The 16,892-nt window shown below is 52.5% G+C and overlaps 1 protein-coding gene across 12 annotated transcripts in view; it reads right to left on the bottom strand.

Annotated features, from left to right (window-relative positions):
- Positions 1-16,892, bottom strand: part of LOC308068594 (protocadherin gamma-A4-like) — a 70,277-nt gene that overhangs the window by 3,069 nt on the left and 50,316 nt on the right. For all 12 annotated transcript variants that reach the window (XM_080399463.1, XM_080399468.1, XM_080399459.1 and 9 more), the window contains exon 3: positions 4,284-4,372. In XM_080399463.1, the coding sequence (XP_080255589.1) occupies positions 4,284-4,372 (89 nt within the window). The remainder of the gene's footprint in view (positions 1-4,283; positions 4,373-16,892) is intronic.

Raw genomic sequence — 16,892 nt, 5'->3', positions numbered from 1 at the left:
ATTCCTCCTGTGCAGTACCGCAAAATGGCTCTAGGAAGCCAAGCACAAAGCAAATCGTTGCTGAAGCACATCTGATGGTTCAGATCTGGGAACTGGGGGCGGGGAAGGCAAATTCATTCCTGTCACTCTGCAAAGCCCCAGCATGGAGACAGCAAGCGCAGGGGCGGGGAAGGGCGCAGGGCCCCCCCGGGATGTCGCGGAACTGCTGGATTGTAAAGACCAGATGGAGGCAAGGGGGATGCATGGAGACAGGGGGAGAAATGAGCATGGGGGGATGGCATAGCACGAGCGATGCTGTTGCCATGAGCTGCTACACAACCTGCTCCAGTGGGATCCTTCCACAGCCCTGCTCAGAAATGATTTGCTAAACCCCTGCCTCTGCCTTGGATACTGTGGGTCCTGTCTCAGCCTTTTAACTGCTTCATGCACGTGGCTGTGGACGTGCTCTCCTAGGAGGCTGGAGAGATCCATCAAGGGCACCTGGAGGGCCCAGGGCAGCATCCAGGGCAGCTACTCCCAGCTTTTACAAGCAGACAGACTGCAGGAATAAAGAAAAACAACGAGCAGAGATTGTGGGCTGGTCCCCTTGTGTTCCTCCTCTCTCCAGACCAGATCTGTGAATGTCTCTGTGTTACCTTTACTTCTCCCTAAACAGATGGAGGTGGCTAAGCCAGCCAGAAAGCTGGACAAAAAGCTGGGCCACATCCCACCAGCCCCCTGGAGTACTGCTGTGTACACATCCCCTCACAGAGGTCAGAAGTATGAAGCAACTGCAGTTTGAAAAGTTACAGCTGCTCTGCTGGAGCAGGCAGAGGAAAACACAGTGAGTCCAAAAACAGGCATGATATTGTACACCGAAGCTGGGGGACATGCAGGACGGTGTACAAACACAGCAAACCAGCGTGGGGAAATGCCATTTTGCTTTCTGCTGTGGAAGCATTCACCGGCAGATTTTTTCTACAGTCCCCATTAAATGGGTCCCAGACCTGGCAAGGCTTTGGGAACCTTGGGCTGGAGGAGGGCTGGAGGAGATGTGCATATACAGTGAGTGGTATTTATCACTAATCCTTGCTTGCCTGATCAGCAGCTTTTTTCATTAACAACCGACTGAACCCTACACCATCAGGGTGTAACAAATGTGGGCAGGATGGCTGGAGATGTGCTGTCAGGCCAGGCTGCAGCGAGGGACTGGCTCACAGGGGGACTACAGCCTCTGGAAGCAGGAGAGAATTTTTTTTTTCCTGGGCTCTCACAGCTGAAGATAGCCCATTTGGCGTCCTGGTCGGCTTGGGAACCTTCTTCTCTCCCCTGGGTGCTACTGTCCTGCTTTGCCCCCGGACCAGCCCAGATGCACCAAGGCTCTGAGCAGTGAGGGGGCTGTAGGCTGCCAGCACCATCCAGGACAACTGGTCCCCATGAACTAGTTTGCAGTCACAGTACAGATTTCATGGGGGAGAAAAAGCCGCCCGTGAAGTTCCCAGCCTGCCAGTTGGTCCCGGGTAAGAGTAAAGGGCTGTTTCTAGGTAACATTGACATTAAGGCTGAAAAGAAGAGAGAACAGGGACAATAGAGGTTTATAAATGGGCACTGAGCTGCTCTTGCCAAGCAGGGCATTTCAGCTCTTGTTGCTGGAAAGGTCACACTAAGCCTTTACCAGCAGCCAGCCATTATTTCAAACCATCCTGAGGAGGAAAACAAGAATTTGAGTTTTGGCAAAAATAACCAGATAGCAGCTTCATTGCCCTTCTGGGCAGAGGGGAGGAGAGGCTGGTCAGAGGAAGCCCTGGAGCACATGATGCTGCAGCTGTTGGTGGGTCTTTCAGGACAACCCAATATAGCACATCTGCCCCTGCCTGCACACAGCAGAGCTGGGGAGAAAGACCTCCTCGGGCTGCCTTTCCGTCTGCTCTCCCACCATCTCATGGCACCCCTATAAATTCCTGCTGGAAGCCAGAGTATTTTAAGGACAGGATGTCTGTCTGCCCTTTAGTGTCTGGTGTCCTGAAGCATCTGTGTCCCTTCATCCATCTTAGCAGCTGACTCTGTCCCTTCAGATGGCTCATAACACCAGCTTTCCATGTTGTTCCTAGCTGCAAGGGAGGAAGAGCCATAGGAAGGGAGCCTGGGAAGGGAGACAGAAGCCCTATAGCAGGGTCGCAGCCCTGTGGGGGAACCAGCTCCCCAGGCACAATGGCTTGGGAGGGTGATTTAACCATTAAGCAAGTGATTTAATCCTCAGAGCAATTGGACTGCGCAGGATTGGTGTGGCAGGGCCAGCTCTGCCTCTTGCTGAAGTGAAGGGTAACCCCTGGCACAGGGTAAGGATGCATGCAGGGCATTGCCAGCCCCTTCTGGGGGATCCCCAGCTCATCGAGCAGAGCAGCAGCAGAGGAGTTTCTGCCTGGTGGGTGGTCTCTGCTTGGTGCGTGGGCTTGACGTGGTGCAGTGCAACTCAGCATCTACAGCTCTGTGCAGGGGCAGCTTGCATTCAGAGGAGTGGGTGAGCAAAGAGCACACAGTGGCATCACCTGTCACTGTCCCACCTGCCAGCCCGGAGTTCAAACAGAGCTCAGCAGGTGATAGTAAAAGATAATGATCATTTAAATAGCCAGGAACAATTACCCAAGGATAGGCAGCAAAAAGCTTAGTGAGTGGGCAATTAGCACTGCCCCTAATCAAAGCCTGCTCCAATCACCACTATTAGCTTAATAAGCGAGAGCAGAAAAGGGGGATAGAGACCAGAGGAGGCATGAAAACACAGCGCTGGTGGAAAAAGCTTGTGCTCTCCGTCCATCCCATCAATGACGGGCATGGGTAAGAAAAGGATGGAGTACTGAGGGCTACCCTCTCCCCCGGGCTGCCCCCGGGGAAGCCCTTATCTAGGGGAGGGATCTGATTGAAATTAACTCCCTGGGTGGACTAAAGCCGTGGAAGAGTTTAGAACACTTTGGGACTTGTGGATCGGGGGGAGGTCTGCTGCAACAGGGCCCGGGACTACGTGGATCCTGGAAGGGACTCACTCAGCTCTCTGAGCTGGGGACCGCTGGAGCAGCAGTCAGAAACTAACAGCTTTAGTTGTGAGCGAGGAAACAGGATCTAGAGGCCCTGGGTGATGATAACCACATGCAGCCCCGGAGGCTGTTTTTCCATGGCCGTTTTTCAGAGCAGAGACACATTTTCACATTGTTTCTTTCCCTTGAGTGTAAACAACTTGCTTGCCTAAGACCTTCGTCCCCTTCCCTGGCCATGGAAGCTGTGTCTCCAGGCTGCCCCGTGTCCGCAGAGCAGCGAAGTTCAGCTGCAGCAGCTTTCCAAGAAAGCAACATCAGAGCCACCCCTCCCCCCTTCAGATTCCTTCTCTCTCAACAGCTCAAAGGAAACATCCTAAGCATTTTGCACAAGGTTTTATAGCTGTGCTGTTGCTTCTATTTTTAACACAAGGAAGAAAAGACTTGGAGGTATTTATAAATAAAGACTATATGAAAAACCAGCCTCTCCAGCTGTAGTGCTGCTCAGAGTGATAATTGTACTTTTATATAAAGCCATGGAGACTGTGGGTGCGTGGGAACACCCCTCCCTGCCCACTGCTTCCACATGGCACAGCCATAAACCAGAACAAACTAATCCAAAATAACCTCAACCCAAACTCCCATGACTACAGCTGCAAAGAGCCAGCAGCAGCCTGTGGGACGAGGCTCGGTGAGCCCACGGCCTGGCAGAGGGATACGGTGTGAGCAGGGGGCATGTGCCTGCACCTCTGGACACAACGGTTGTTGGGGATACAGAGTCGGGCATTTACCGTATTCCTGGCCCAGGCTCTAGCCACAGGCAAATCTTCTACGCTTCCTAACTCTTCCCCCTACAGCAAGTTGCAACACAGCGGACATTTCATTTACTGTGACCTTCTGGAACAAAGTACTTTATAAAACATCATCTCAAAACTGGCTCTTTCATATAACATAACTGCATCACAAGCTGGATAATGTTCTTTCCAGTACATAGATAATATAGTGTGGGTGGAAGAGGTGCCCCTGCCTACAGCATGCCCGATACTGATGGCTATCTGGTATCTCCTCTGCCTGAACCCTTGCTGATCTCTCTCCTCTACACGGTAATACAGACAGCAGTGCTTTTCCACCAGTGTCTATTGAAGAAGGACTTTTGAAGCCACCCCAGTTAACCCAGACACATCAATCCCACCAGCATCTTATCTAACAGCATGCATCTGAGATGTCCATGTGAGAGCAAGTGCCATGGTTTTCCCACATGCAATGAAGACCAACCGTTTGCTGAAGCCAGGATCATGGCTTGGAGCATCTCCGTGTCAAACTGGTTGTTTGGCCAGGCTCCGCCTTCCTCTCCATTCTGGGAGCTATGGGAAAAGAAAAGAAACAGCAAGTTACTGCAGCTTGCTCAGGAGGAGTGGGCTTGTCAAAGCACAGGAGAAGCCAAGGCTGTGGGCTCACTCGCTGGCGAAGAGGAGTTTGAAGGCTTTAAATCCTTCTGTTAAATAGCAGTCAAGAGCCAAGACACTTTCAGAGGTCTCCATCCCTCACCAGGGATCTATTGAAGAATAACCACTAATACCAAAAGCACTTGGGAGCTCAGTGGTACTTCCAGAAACACCTACCTAACTCTTGCTGACTTCAGAGACTGCCAGCACCTCATCACCTCAAAATTCCACCAATATAATGCAATGCCTTCCCACCAGTATAATGTAATACCACAAAAAATGCTGGTCCTAAAGCCCCAGAGGCGTATACACCTTGGTATGACCAGGTTGTCTGTTCCTTCTGCAGGCCATGTGACTGGATGCACGTTTCAACCTATCTGAGGCTACAACTCTGTTCTGCATCTTCATATGTAAGATGGAGGGTGAGAAAACCCCATGGCATGGTGGGCTTTGGGATTAGCATGGAGCCAGCTGCCTAATACTACAAAACTTGCTCTGACGGGAGTGCAAGAGCAGCTGCCAGCTCTGCAGAGCTGGCAGCAAACAGTCTTGGGGAGGCTGGAGCAACAGAGGGAGGAGAGAAGGGAGGTGGGCACCTGCCTTGGTTCCCTGGCACTGGGGGGGGGGGGGGGGGGGGGGCGGCACGGCTGAGCCCCAGAGATCTGCCTGGGAAACCTCTGGGGATGCTATCACACTTCAGTCAAGGAGGTTTCATGACTGAGGTTACAATCAGCAGTCTGTGTGCAGTCTAACAAAGCCCTGCTTTCATGTTTGCCAGGTGCCAGCTGTGCTTGGCCACTGCTCACTGGTGGTGGCACTTCCCCTCCGGAGGGGCCAGCACTGTGCTCCCAGAGCCCCACCAGAGCCTCCCCACTTCCAGCACAGACCTAAACATCTCACCAGCTTCCTGGGTCCTCCTCTGCTCTGACTCTAAGTGACCACATCACTCAGACAACTGGGTGTCTCTCCTTCCCCAGCCAAGTGCTCTGCTCACCTGCTGGGATGCCAGGATCTGCCCCCTTGGTTGTGCGCTGGCTTGCCTGGGACAAAGGCTGCCCTGCTCTTGCAGCTGGGAGCTCTCCAGAAGTGAGGTGGGCAGTGGGGTTGAAAGTCCTTCCCCTTGGATAGAGCTGAGCCCGTTTCCCAGGCAAGTGTTCAAACCACCAGGCTGCAAGGCACTGAGGTGGCCTCCTCCTCCTCTACCGCTGTGGTCCCAGCCCTTACACCCAGGAGCTGCCAGACCCCAAAGCCCTGCTTAGACCACAGAGCCCTGCTCAGACATGCTCAAGCAGCCAAGATCTCCACAAGCTCTGGGGTCTCCTGCCGGCAGCTCCGTGCTCGAATGCTTGGCTCCCCGCATGTTGCAAATGCCAGCGCAGGCAGTGCCGGTACCAATTCAGTGCTGCGTGCTGGGCAGCAGATGGGCTCTTCACCACCATGCTGAGCACCCCGCCGCCCAAGTGCCCCTGCTGGCTGCACCCGCTGCAGCCGTCACACACAGGACAGGCTCAATACGGCCATTTCGGAAATGGGATGGACCCACAGCACGTCTTTGAAGGTTTTGTCTGCCACACTAACCTTGCTGCGTGGGCAGCTACTGTCCCAGCTGCATCAAAGCTCTGCAAAGAAGGAAGCCCTGAATGCACAACAGCTTCAACCATCCTCCCTGCGCAAATGTCCTGCACACAAGAAGCGAAACTGCAGATGCACAGGATGGGTAAGAGTGCCTATGAGCTCTGATCAGGCCCTGCTCAGTCACACAGCTTGGTATGGGACCAGTGAAGGGTCTATATGGGCAAGCTCCCTTTGAAACACAAGATTGGTGTGTAAGGATTCATGTATGGACACTCCCAGGTACTCTGTGGAAAATCTGGTCTTAAGCAACTTGTGCAAAGACATGCAGGACCTGTGCCAAGATGACACAACCATCCATCCCTTCCCCTGCCTGACCCATCCCCAGCCAGGCACAGGGCACTGCCCTCACACTGGTTTGTCTGTGGAGGATGCAAGCAATCACTAATGTAGCAGAGGCTGCCCTGGCATGACACTGCCAACAGCACTGCTTCTAAAATACCTGCTGTCTGCTGCAACCCACGGCATCCCAAAAACTATTTATATCACGCCTCCGCACATGTGTGGTGGCAGTTTCAAGGCCAGAAGCGAGGCTTGCCTGCCTTGCAAATCGCTTTCAGTGTTTGCATGATGGTTGTGCTGAGCCTCCTTGGATGTGGGTACTGCTGCCCTGCACTCGGTGCTGTGCCAACAAACAGCGTGCAGGCAAGTCCAGGCCATGAGGACACGGTGGGGACAGCCCTGGGGCTTCAGTGACCTGTTAATGTCACAAGTAGGGCTGGGAATAGAGCCCTGGGCTAGATCAGATAAAGGACTTAGGAACATAAACTCCACTGCAAATCACAACCCATTCAGCCACCAGTTAACCCCAGCAGCTCCTGCCGGACCAGCTGGCGCACCCCAGCTGGCAGCTCAGGTTCCCAGGTTTTTCAGGGCTGCAGGAAAGCTGCCCAGGAACACCCTGGTGCCTCCTGGCCGCTGATTCTGCCTCTGGGGGCTTCGCCAGCACAGTGATGGGATCCAAGGATGGGGAAAAGAAAAGCACAAGGTAGTGCCAAATCCATTATTTTAATTTTTTATTTATTTTGATATTCCAGTGGTCTGAACTCTGTTTTGAAATTAGAAGTCTAGGTGCAACTCCCTGTTTGATAAGGCAGTGCTGGCGTAACATTTTCCACCTCCCAAAAGACTCTTACCTCCCCTCCCACCTCTCTCCTTCAGGCAATGGGCTGCACTGGGCAGAAGCTCCTCCTGCCTCCTGTCAAAGCCGTGCCTCTGTGCCCCAGGACAGCAGGAATGCATGTAAGGAAAGGCTAACGCTGTGGTCAGGGCATTCACCTGGGAGGTAGCACCAGGACCCCGAACCTCACAGAGCTCCCAGTCAGGTGGTCCTCACTCTCCACCCCAATGGCCCTTGGCCCCATGGCTGCATGCAGGCACAGACAGGACAGCTGGCCACCACTGAGCACCAGCGTTGAGCAGGGTTGAGTTGGAAAGGGGAAAGGAAGAAGGGCAGTGGTTAGTCCCTGCAGCCTGGGAAGGGGTTGAATGACACAGTCCAACCCCTCTGGTGCACTGCACGAGAGGAGCGGCTGTACAAGAAACATGTGGATCTTGTTCAGGTTGTTTTGAGTTTGTTTTAGAGCTGTGTGCCCCCAGGGAAGGTGACCGTGAACCACCAGCAAGCAGAGTGGGGTTCATCCCCAGAGGATGGGGAGACAGGCAGCATGTTGGACCCCTTTCCTTCCTTCTGGTCTTAGAGAGGGAGTTATCTTACGTGGTGGGCTTCACTAGCCCCTGCGTTATGGCTATACTCCAGTGTCAGGGGACAGCCAAAGCACTACAACCCCTTAATGCCCTGTGGGACCACAAAATCACAGACTGATTCAGTTGGAGAGGGACATGAAGTACCCAGCCTGAGGAAGGTGGGAAAGGCTCTGGTCCCACCTCCCACTCAAAGCAGAGCCAAGTTTTCAGCCAGACCCAACTTGATGCTCAGGTCCTGAGCAGCCACATTTTGAGTATGAGATTTCTCCACCTCTCTGGCCTCCTGTTCCAGTGTTTGACCACCCCTGAGTGAAAAATATTTCCTAACATCTACTTCAAATTGGTCTTGTTGCAATGTGTGCCCGTTGCCCCTCATCCTTTCATTGTGCACCTCTGAAGACAGCAAGAGACCCTTCTCCCACCTCTTATGCCCCCAAGCTGAAGAAACTCTCTCAACCTCTCCTTCCCTGCCTCAGGCTCCAGACCTCTGATCATTTTGGTGGTTCCCATATGGCCATGTCTGTTTTGCAGCAGGGAGCTCAACACTGGACACAGTGCTCTACGTGCGGTCCTGTAGGTGCTGAATTGAGGGTAATCATCTCTTATCTTAACTTGCTAGCTACAATCTTACCCGTAAAACCCAGTCAGTCTCCATCACAGCAAGGGTGGACTGGTGACTTGTGTTCAACCTGGCAGCCGCTAGGTCGTTTTCTGCAAACTTACTGACCCAGATTACCCAAAGTCTGCATAAACACCCCCAAAGCTGTGTGCTTGCTCCTCATAAGGCCACACAGAAAAGCTATTTTAGAAATGCCTTGAAGTTGCAAAATACACTATTGATCTCACATTAAGCAGGAAATTCAAATGCCTCAATTATTTGCAGTGCAATCATCCAGAATTCACAGGCACAGAAAAAAACAAGTGCTGTAATCTTAAAAACGCCCAAAAATATCTTCTCACATTGGAAAAAGGCACACAGCTGATGACCAGATCTGGCCACGTTCCACGGCTACAGGATGGAGCTGTGAATCACCAATTCAACAGAAAGCAGCCTGCCCTCCCTGCAGCCCCTGCCCGTGGCAGGCAGACCTTGGAGCCCCCCTTGCAGCACTGCTCCCTACTTTGCCACAGCCTTGGGTGCTTCTGCAAGCAGGCTGCCCAGAACGGGAGGGCTGGTTCCTATGGAAATGACTCCAAGGACTTGATGTTTTTAATACAAATGCCGTTGACTCAATAGGGTTTTTTTTCTAAAACCCATCCCCCATAGGATACTTTTTTTTCCCTCTCTCTCTCTCTCTCTCTCTGTTCAATTCCACTCCACACTTCAAAGCTCAGAAAAAAGCTGGCTTTCATTTTCGGGAACGTTTCCAGCACAGCTAGGACTGGAGGGAAGGAAGCAAGCCCACATTTGAGACAAACCCAGGGATGCAGCATCTTAGAGGGCTCAGGGCATGAGAGACACAGAGCATTGAATGGAGGCTGTGCCAGCAGAGGCAGGTACTGCCAGTGCGTGATCTGCAAACGCCTTCATTAAACCTGGCTACGTGGAAATCAGGGAATGCTGAAACATAAGGCCTGCCCCACAGCCTTGGCACAGCCCCACAGCAAGCTGCATTGCAAGGCTGCCCCATTCCCGAGGGCTTCCACAGGCGTCCACCCAAGCAGTGCAGGGTGGACCTGGCTGCTTTGCTGACCAACTATTTTTCGGTACCCCCGGCCACCACAACCCTTTTTAACTTGCACTTTGAGCTCAGAATTATTAATTTCCTTGCAGGGTTGCTATGGAGATCGTCACTATGGCAGCCAAAGGCCTTGCAAACATTTATTTGCACAACTGCCTGTTGGATTCCTGAAAAATTGTTTTCCTCACTCTGCAGCTGGAAACATGAGCCGTAGCCGTGCCACAACAAACTGGAAAAGTTTATTCATGCCAGAGCAGTGCTGTCAGAGCCCCAGGGGCTGGAGAGGACAGCCCAGCACTCTTGGGGTGCCTGGCAGGGCTGCAGGCAGTGCTTGGCCTGGGGGTTTTCCTGGGATACCCTCAGCATCCTCCCTCCTCTTCCATTTGAGGCTTTCTGGATCCTATAGCAGTGGCCCCCCACCAGCACAGCTCCCACCCCCGGTCCCCAGCTGCCCCCAAACTTCCCCACTCAGGGGAGGGGGATGTGGCTAGGGTTTGTTTCTCCTCCCAGCCTCCTCCCCTTTTGCTCCCATTTGCTCCCCAGCTCCAGCTGCTGCTCCCACCATCCAGTCACCAGCCCCAGCAGCCTGCCTGGGGCAGCACTCTGCCCTCCCCTCCCCACCCAGTTCCCAGGGCCAGGGGGTATCTTCAAGCCCATTCCTCCATTCCCAGACAGCCCTTGGTTCCCCCAGGCTGCCCCTCCTGTCTAAACCCCCCTGCACTGCTGTTTCCTCTCTCCCAGCTTCCTCCGAGCCCTCCCCACTCCCCCTGCTGCCTCCCACACACAGCTCCAGGCAGAGATAGCAGCAGAAATAAAATCTCAGCCTGCACGTTTCCAGGCTGGCAAAGTGACAAGAGAGAATGAATCCATCCCTGCTGGTGCTGAGCCTCCACTGAGCTCAAGGTGTGCTGGGGACACAGCCCCACGGCTGGGGATGCAGCCCCAGGGTTAGCATCCCTCTGTCCTACTGCCCACATCAGCTTCCCACAGCCATGGCCCACAGCCCACCACCCTCCTGCCTCCCCCAGCCTCCAAAAAAATGGAACCAACTTGAAAACTGCCACAGTTCCCTGCCCTTCTCCTCTTCTTAAGAGAGGATGCTGCTGGCCCTTCCCCCATGCTCCCCCGGCTCCGCACATTCCCTGCCGCTTCTGTAATGCAATTACAGGGGCTGGAGAGGGCCTGGATGAGGCTCCGCTTTAAGATCATGACTTTGCAAAGATGGGATTGAAAATGTTAGCAGGCAAGCAGGGGGAAGATTTGCAGCCTCCCAAAGCATTCCTTAATTCCAGCCAGCACAGCAGCTGAGCTGCTGCTCTGCCAGGCGAAGGTAGCACAAAAGGGCACGCTACCTCTAAAAGGGGGACCAGGTGCAGCATCCCTGCTCCCGGATATTCTTCTAGCCCTCCTGAATGAGATGGAGATGCTGAGACAAGCAATTACTTCACCCAGCCCATCCTGCTACCATCCATGCCTCAAACCCACCAGGAAGGATATTTTGAGAAATTCTTTGGAAAGGTTATCGGGCCTATTTGTCAGATCCCTGCACTTCTGCAGCAAGCCATGGCATGTGCTCAGCTGCACAGGAAGCAGATGGAGAGAGAAAAATTAAACTAATACACTAATACACACAGCACCTGCTAAATTACCTAAAATAGCATTTCTATACATAACACTGTGATGCTGAAACTCCTGATATTGGGGGGGTGGGGTGGGGGGTGGGGTGTCCAGAATGAGAAACGTGTCCCATTGCTAGGACATCTCCCCTCTTAAAAGACTCTCCATCTTTTGTCCCACTTGGCAGGATCTGGATGGCTCAGACTTCAAGGGCTGCAACAAATGCAGGTAAGGGGATTATTGGCCCAGGATGGTCAATAAGGGAAGGAAACGTTCAGCTGAAGAGAGCTATGTGATCTAGAAAGAAGCTCAAATGCGGAGTCTGCTGAGATTTGGGCTGTTAATAGACAATATAAAGGTTGAACCCTGCAAGCAGGAGTGCTCACATGGCAGCATGCACAGCACAGGGGACCACCTCTGTAGTTTCCCAGCTGTGGAAAAGGAGGTGGGTTGGGACCAGGGCACATCACTACAAAACCTTCAGCTTCCAGTCCCAGGATCGGCTCAGCTCTGCAGGAGGGGAAAGGAGAGCAGTTATCTGGGGACAACTCCTGCTCCCAGTGTCAAAACAGCTCCTGCCTGTCCCAGCACCCCAAATCCACTCCAGATTTGTGCCATGGGGCTGCAGCCCATGCTGAGAGCAAAGCCAGACTCTGAGCAGCCTTGTAATGTTTTAAAGCAGCATTTTCTCTGCAGCATTTGATATGACACCACAGTCACAGAACCATAGAATCATTTAGATTGGAAAAGACCTTTAAGATCACCAAGTCCAACTGTTAACTGCGCAGTCCACCACTAAACCATGTCCCTAAGTGCTACACCTACACATCTTTTAAATACCTCCAGGGATGGTGACTCCACCATCTCCCTGGACAGCCTCTTTCAATGCTTGACCACCCTTTCTGTGAAGAAATTTTTCCCAATACCCAACCTAAACCTCCCCTGGCTCAATTTGAGGCCGTTTCCTCTTGTCCTATCGTTTGTTACTTGGGAAAAGAGACTGACACCCACCTTGCTACAGCCTCCTTTCAGGTAGGTGTAGAGAGCGATAAGGTCTCCCCGAGCCTTCTCCTCTCCAGGCTAAACACCCCCAGTTCCCTCAGCCGCTCCGTGTAACTCTTGTGCTACAGACCTTTCCCCAGCTCCGTTGCTCTTCTCTGGCCATGCACCAGCACCTCAAAGCCATGAGCCTCTGAGTGGTCTTCAATCCTTCATGTTTCACGACTCAGGGCAACACCAAACCTGGCAGGTGTTACCATCTGGCCCTTGCTGGGCTTCTGTGGTTCCCTCTGAGGTGTTTGCTGAGCAAAAGACACACACAGGCTGGGGTCTGGCATGGCCTGCATCACTGGGCACGAAAAAACACCTCAAATATTCCCCAGAAATGCAGCTTCTCTCCCAGGCTCCCCAGGACCTGGCACCAGCTGATGATGTGAGCTCTGCAGCCCCAGAGGCTTTGGCAGGTGGAAACCCCTCCCTTCAGAGCAGAGACCCTTCACTAGCACAACTCCTTCACTCCGGGGTCTGCAGCCCACATTAAAGTGCAGTGGCTCTCAGTCTTAGGAGCACATTGTGTCACTTAGATTATGGCTGTTCCTGCAAAGTGATGACCTCAAAGGCATTCCCAAAGGCTGCTGTGATTTTTCAGGCTCCACTCACACCTCCTCAAGTCCCTGGAAGGCAGCTGAGAGCAGCTCCACGCTCTGCATGCTGCAGGGGCTATGAAGGAGTCACTCAATACTCAAGCATCTGAACAGGCAGACAAACGCAAACCAGTCAGAAGAAGCAGCAATTTTAGCTCAAAGACTGTTTGCACCTCTTTTGATTCATCTGCAAAACATATGGAACATCACCTGGTAAAGTGAATACCATGTTGGCTTCAAACCTTGAGTACATTTGGGATGGAAATCTGAGGATAACAATTATCTCCTAAACTCCCCAGGGTGGCAGTTATTTCTGATGCTCCTCTTGCTCCTGTCAATGAGAAGCTAAGGATGGGAAGCCCAGAAGTGCCAGTGATCGCTTCCAGGGCTCCTGGCCTTCCCCACACCATGGTGACACCAGCTGCAGTCCACGTCCTACTAGCTGCATGCTCTCCAGGTGACATTGCCCTGACAACTGTCTCCTTTTCCCTTTTTCAGCCTGTTTTCTCCACACTTCCCATTCACTCATTCGATTACCCCCAGCTTCTGGAAACTGTTGAGTGGTTTCAACCAGCTCCAACAGCCAGGTGGAAGTTTCTGATATTCTTAAACTACTTGCATGAAAATCAACCAAGAAAGACCCTCACTGGTGTCTCGCACTAGGGAAAGGCTCAGTTGCCAGTCATGCCCGTCCCACCAGCTTGCTTGTCACTGCCCATCATCACATGGGTGGCTGGACACAGCAAAGCTGCTTTTTCTGCTGCTGGTTCGGAGCTGGGCACAGCCTGGGATGCTGTGTGGGGTGACAGTGGTGCTGGGGCAGGGAGAGAGGGAGCAGGAGATGCGGTGGGGAACAGAAAAGAAGAGCGCAGGGAGACCCTCACCACATGGTGCACAGGAGGGCGGCAGGAGCAGATACTGTGGTGGGAAACACCAGGGACCTGCACAGGCTGGAGGAGTGGGCCGACATGAACCTCATGAAGTTCAACAAGGGCAAGTGCAAGGTCCTGCACCTGTGTTGGGGCAATCTTCTGTTTCAATACAGACTGGGGGATGAATGGGCTGAGAGCAGCCCTGTGGAGGACTTGGGGATACTGGTAGGTGACAAATGGGACATGAGCCAGCAACGTGCACTCACAGCTCCGAAAGCCAAGTGTGTCCTGGGCTGCATCACCAGCAGCATGGCCAGCAGGTCGAGGGAGGGGATTCTCCCCCTCTGCTCCACTCTCATGAGTCTCGCCCCTGGAGCACTGCGTCCAGCTCTGGGGTCCCCAGCACAAGACAGACACAGACCTGGCAGAGTGGGTCCAGGGGAGGCCACAGAAATGGTCCAAGGGCTGGAAAAGCTCTGCCACAGAGGGAAGCTGAGGGAGTCGGAGTTGTTCACCCTGGAGAACAGAAGGCTACGGGGGACCTCAGTGCAGCCTTTCCATATATAAAGGCAGCTTATAAGAGAGATGGAGAGAGACTTTTTACCAGGGCCTGTCATGACAGGACATGAGGCAAAGGTTTTAAACTGAGAGTAGGTTAGATTAGATATTAGGGAGAAATTCTTTAAAATGAGGGCAGCAAGGCACTGGCACAGGCTGCCCAGAGCAGATGTGGGTGCCCCATCCCTGGCAGTGCTCAAGGCCAGGCTGGACAGGGCTTTGAGCGACCTGACCTAGTGAAGGATGTCCTTGCCCATGGCAGGGGGCACTGGACTGGATGCTCTTTAAAGGTCCCTTCCAATCCAAACCATTCTGTGAATTTATGATTCTCTGAAAAGGAGGGTCACAGCCACAGGGACCTGACTCTGCAACCCAGTTGTGACACTGGAAGGGAGGGAGCAGACTGCTTCAGGCTGCAGCTTGCTCAGCACCTCTGCCCAGCAAGTGCCTGTTTTCACACATTTTCAATGAAAGAGCAAACGGAAGGTAAATCTGTCAGTGTTTACCTATACATCCCCACTGCTGCACCTGTGCATGTGCTTTATAGCACTCACTACTTTGTCCACTGTAACATTACACAAACTTGCAATGTAAATTCCTAGGGGGTTACAACACACACAGACATCCCTCTATGGCTGCTGGGTTAGCAAGTGGTTTGTTGGGTTGGGTTTTTTTCGGAAGGACATGGTAAAGCCTGCATCTGTGGCCAGTTGTCTTTCTGCTGTGTATCCACCCCCATGCTGGGTAAGCCCATGAACATCCACATCGCTGTCTCTGGCCCTAGCTACTGTGTGCTCTGGGATGTGCCACCCAGACATGCACACATGGGGTCCCCTCAGCAGGAGCATGTCCTGGTACACTGGGGTGCTTCTGTCATGCAGGACCTCCTGACCAACGCAAACACACATTAGAAGCCTCCCTGAGCTGCAGCACCCTTTGGCAGCATCTGCATGCTCTGAGCACCAAGATGCTCCTGAGAGCTGTAAGGACTATTTCCTGGGACAACTCTTCTCCCCTCCCTGCCCGCCACCACATGCAGGCAGGCTGTTGTTTAGTCCTGCAAGCCCAGCTCTTGGAGCTCTTGTGTGAAAAAAACCCAAAGAATTAAAAAACCAGCCTTTCCTTCATAGCTCTCCTCTGGGCACTGCTGCAGTAGTTCCACTGTCAGCCCCAAACCCCTTCTGCGGCCAGGGTCATGGGGCACCTGTGATGCTGTTTAATGGGTAAGTGAAGCAAACATCACTATTGGCTCTGTTTGGCCTAGACGGGGGAGGTTGGCTCAAAACAGCATTGTAAAGCATTAACACATAGAGATTTAGGATTGGAGAAAATAAATGGAGGAGTTGTGTGAAATGGCATTCTGTATCTTGTTTGAATGCTTTGCTCCTTCCTTCCCTGCAGTGGCTGGGGATTCCCAGACTGCTCCCCACCTCCTCCTGTGTCTCTTGCCTGGGATCACCTTCTAGCCTGCCCACACAAACCGAGATTGTCCACACTCCTCCCACAAGCTGCCAAGGACATAGTGGCTTTTCCCAGCCCAGGATGTCCCACCCTCTCATGCCCACCTGTGAGCAACACAGATGCCTTCCCACTCCTCCAGAAAGGGAATCCTGATTTAAGCCCCACGTTTTCCTCACTAAACCATCACAGAGAGATCAATGCAAAGAGCTATGGGGTCAGGCAAGTACCACGAACGTGCAGGGCACAAGTCTGGTCTCTGTTCCTTTGGCAGCTAGTGAAAAAGCAACGAGATGGTTCCCTTGTACCGGTCCCAGTCCCTGCATTCTCCCCCCATATGCCACACACTCCCAGGAAATCCCCCAGGAATGTCCTGCAATGCTGCCAGACCGTACACCTACTTCACTTTGGACAATTCATTGCTGTAATCTCCACTACAGCCACTGATCTGATTCATCGGGGAATGGCATCTGCTGCCTGGTGTCATTCTGTATTAATTTACATCTGCCCAGAGACAGCACGGGGGCTCTTCTTTTTCTTTTTTTTTTTGCTTTTACACAAACTACAATCATTAAATGAATAAACCTGTCCTCCTGTTTCTCCAAAAATAGACTGAGAATTACTCTGCTCAGGTCTGACTCCCTATCACATTTTCAGAGGGTATTGTCTGAGACCTTATTTCCTGAGCATGTGCACCACAGCTCTCCTGTGTTTCAAAACAAAGAACAAATTATCTTTGTTGTCCCGTAACAGCACTCTGAATGCAGTGATATATGAGATCAAGACACAGTCCCTGCCTTACTGAGCTTACCCCGAGTTTTGCCCCGTTCCAGGTACTTGGAGACAGGTGCAATTTGTTTCAGTGGATACAGCTACTCAGAAAAGACAGGATTGTTCCTCTCTAACTCCCACGAAGGCAGCAAAGGAGAAATCACAACAGGGGTTTAAACCTGCTTTCTGGCTTAGGGTCAGTGCTGGCCTCCCTCCGAGATCCACTCAAACTGCTAGCCTAAGCTGCCTTGTCTTTATTGCTATTTAATTTGGGTCAGACAAATGCATTTAAGAGCACATTCTTTTTTTTTTCTTTTCAGCTAAGAGGTGGCCTGTGTTCCCCAGGCACCAAGCAAAGCCCATCAGAGAGAGAGCTCATGGTGCTGGACAGGCTTCCCTGCCAGCAGCAGACACAGCTGTATATAAGCTAACATTGGAGAGAGAAACAGCAGGCAGGGCTCAGGCAGCTGCCCTTGCACGCTCTTTAATACCTGTAATA

The sequence above is a fragment of the Falco punctatus genome (assembly GCF_963210335.1).
Source record: "Falco punctatus genome assembly, chromosome: 8".
NCBI classification, from domain to species: Eukaryota; Metazoa; Chordata; class Aves; order Falconiformes; family Falconidae; genus Falco; species Falco punctatus.
This window is presented reverse-complemented; position numbering and strand designations above follow the sequence as displayed.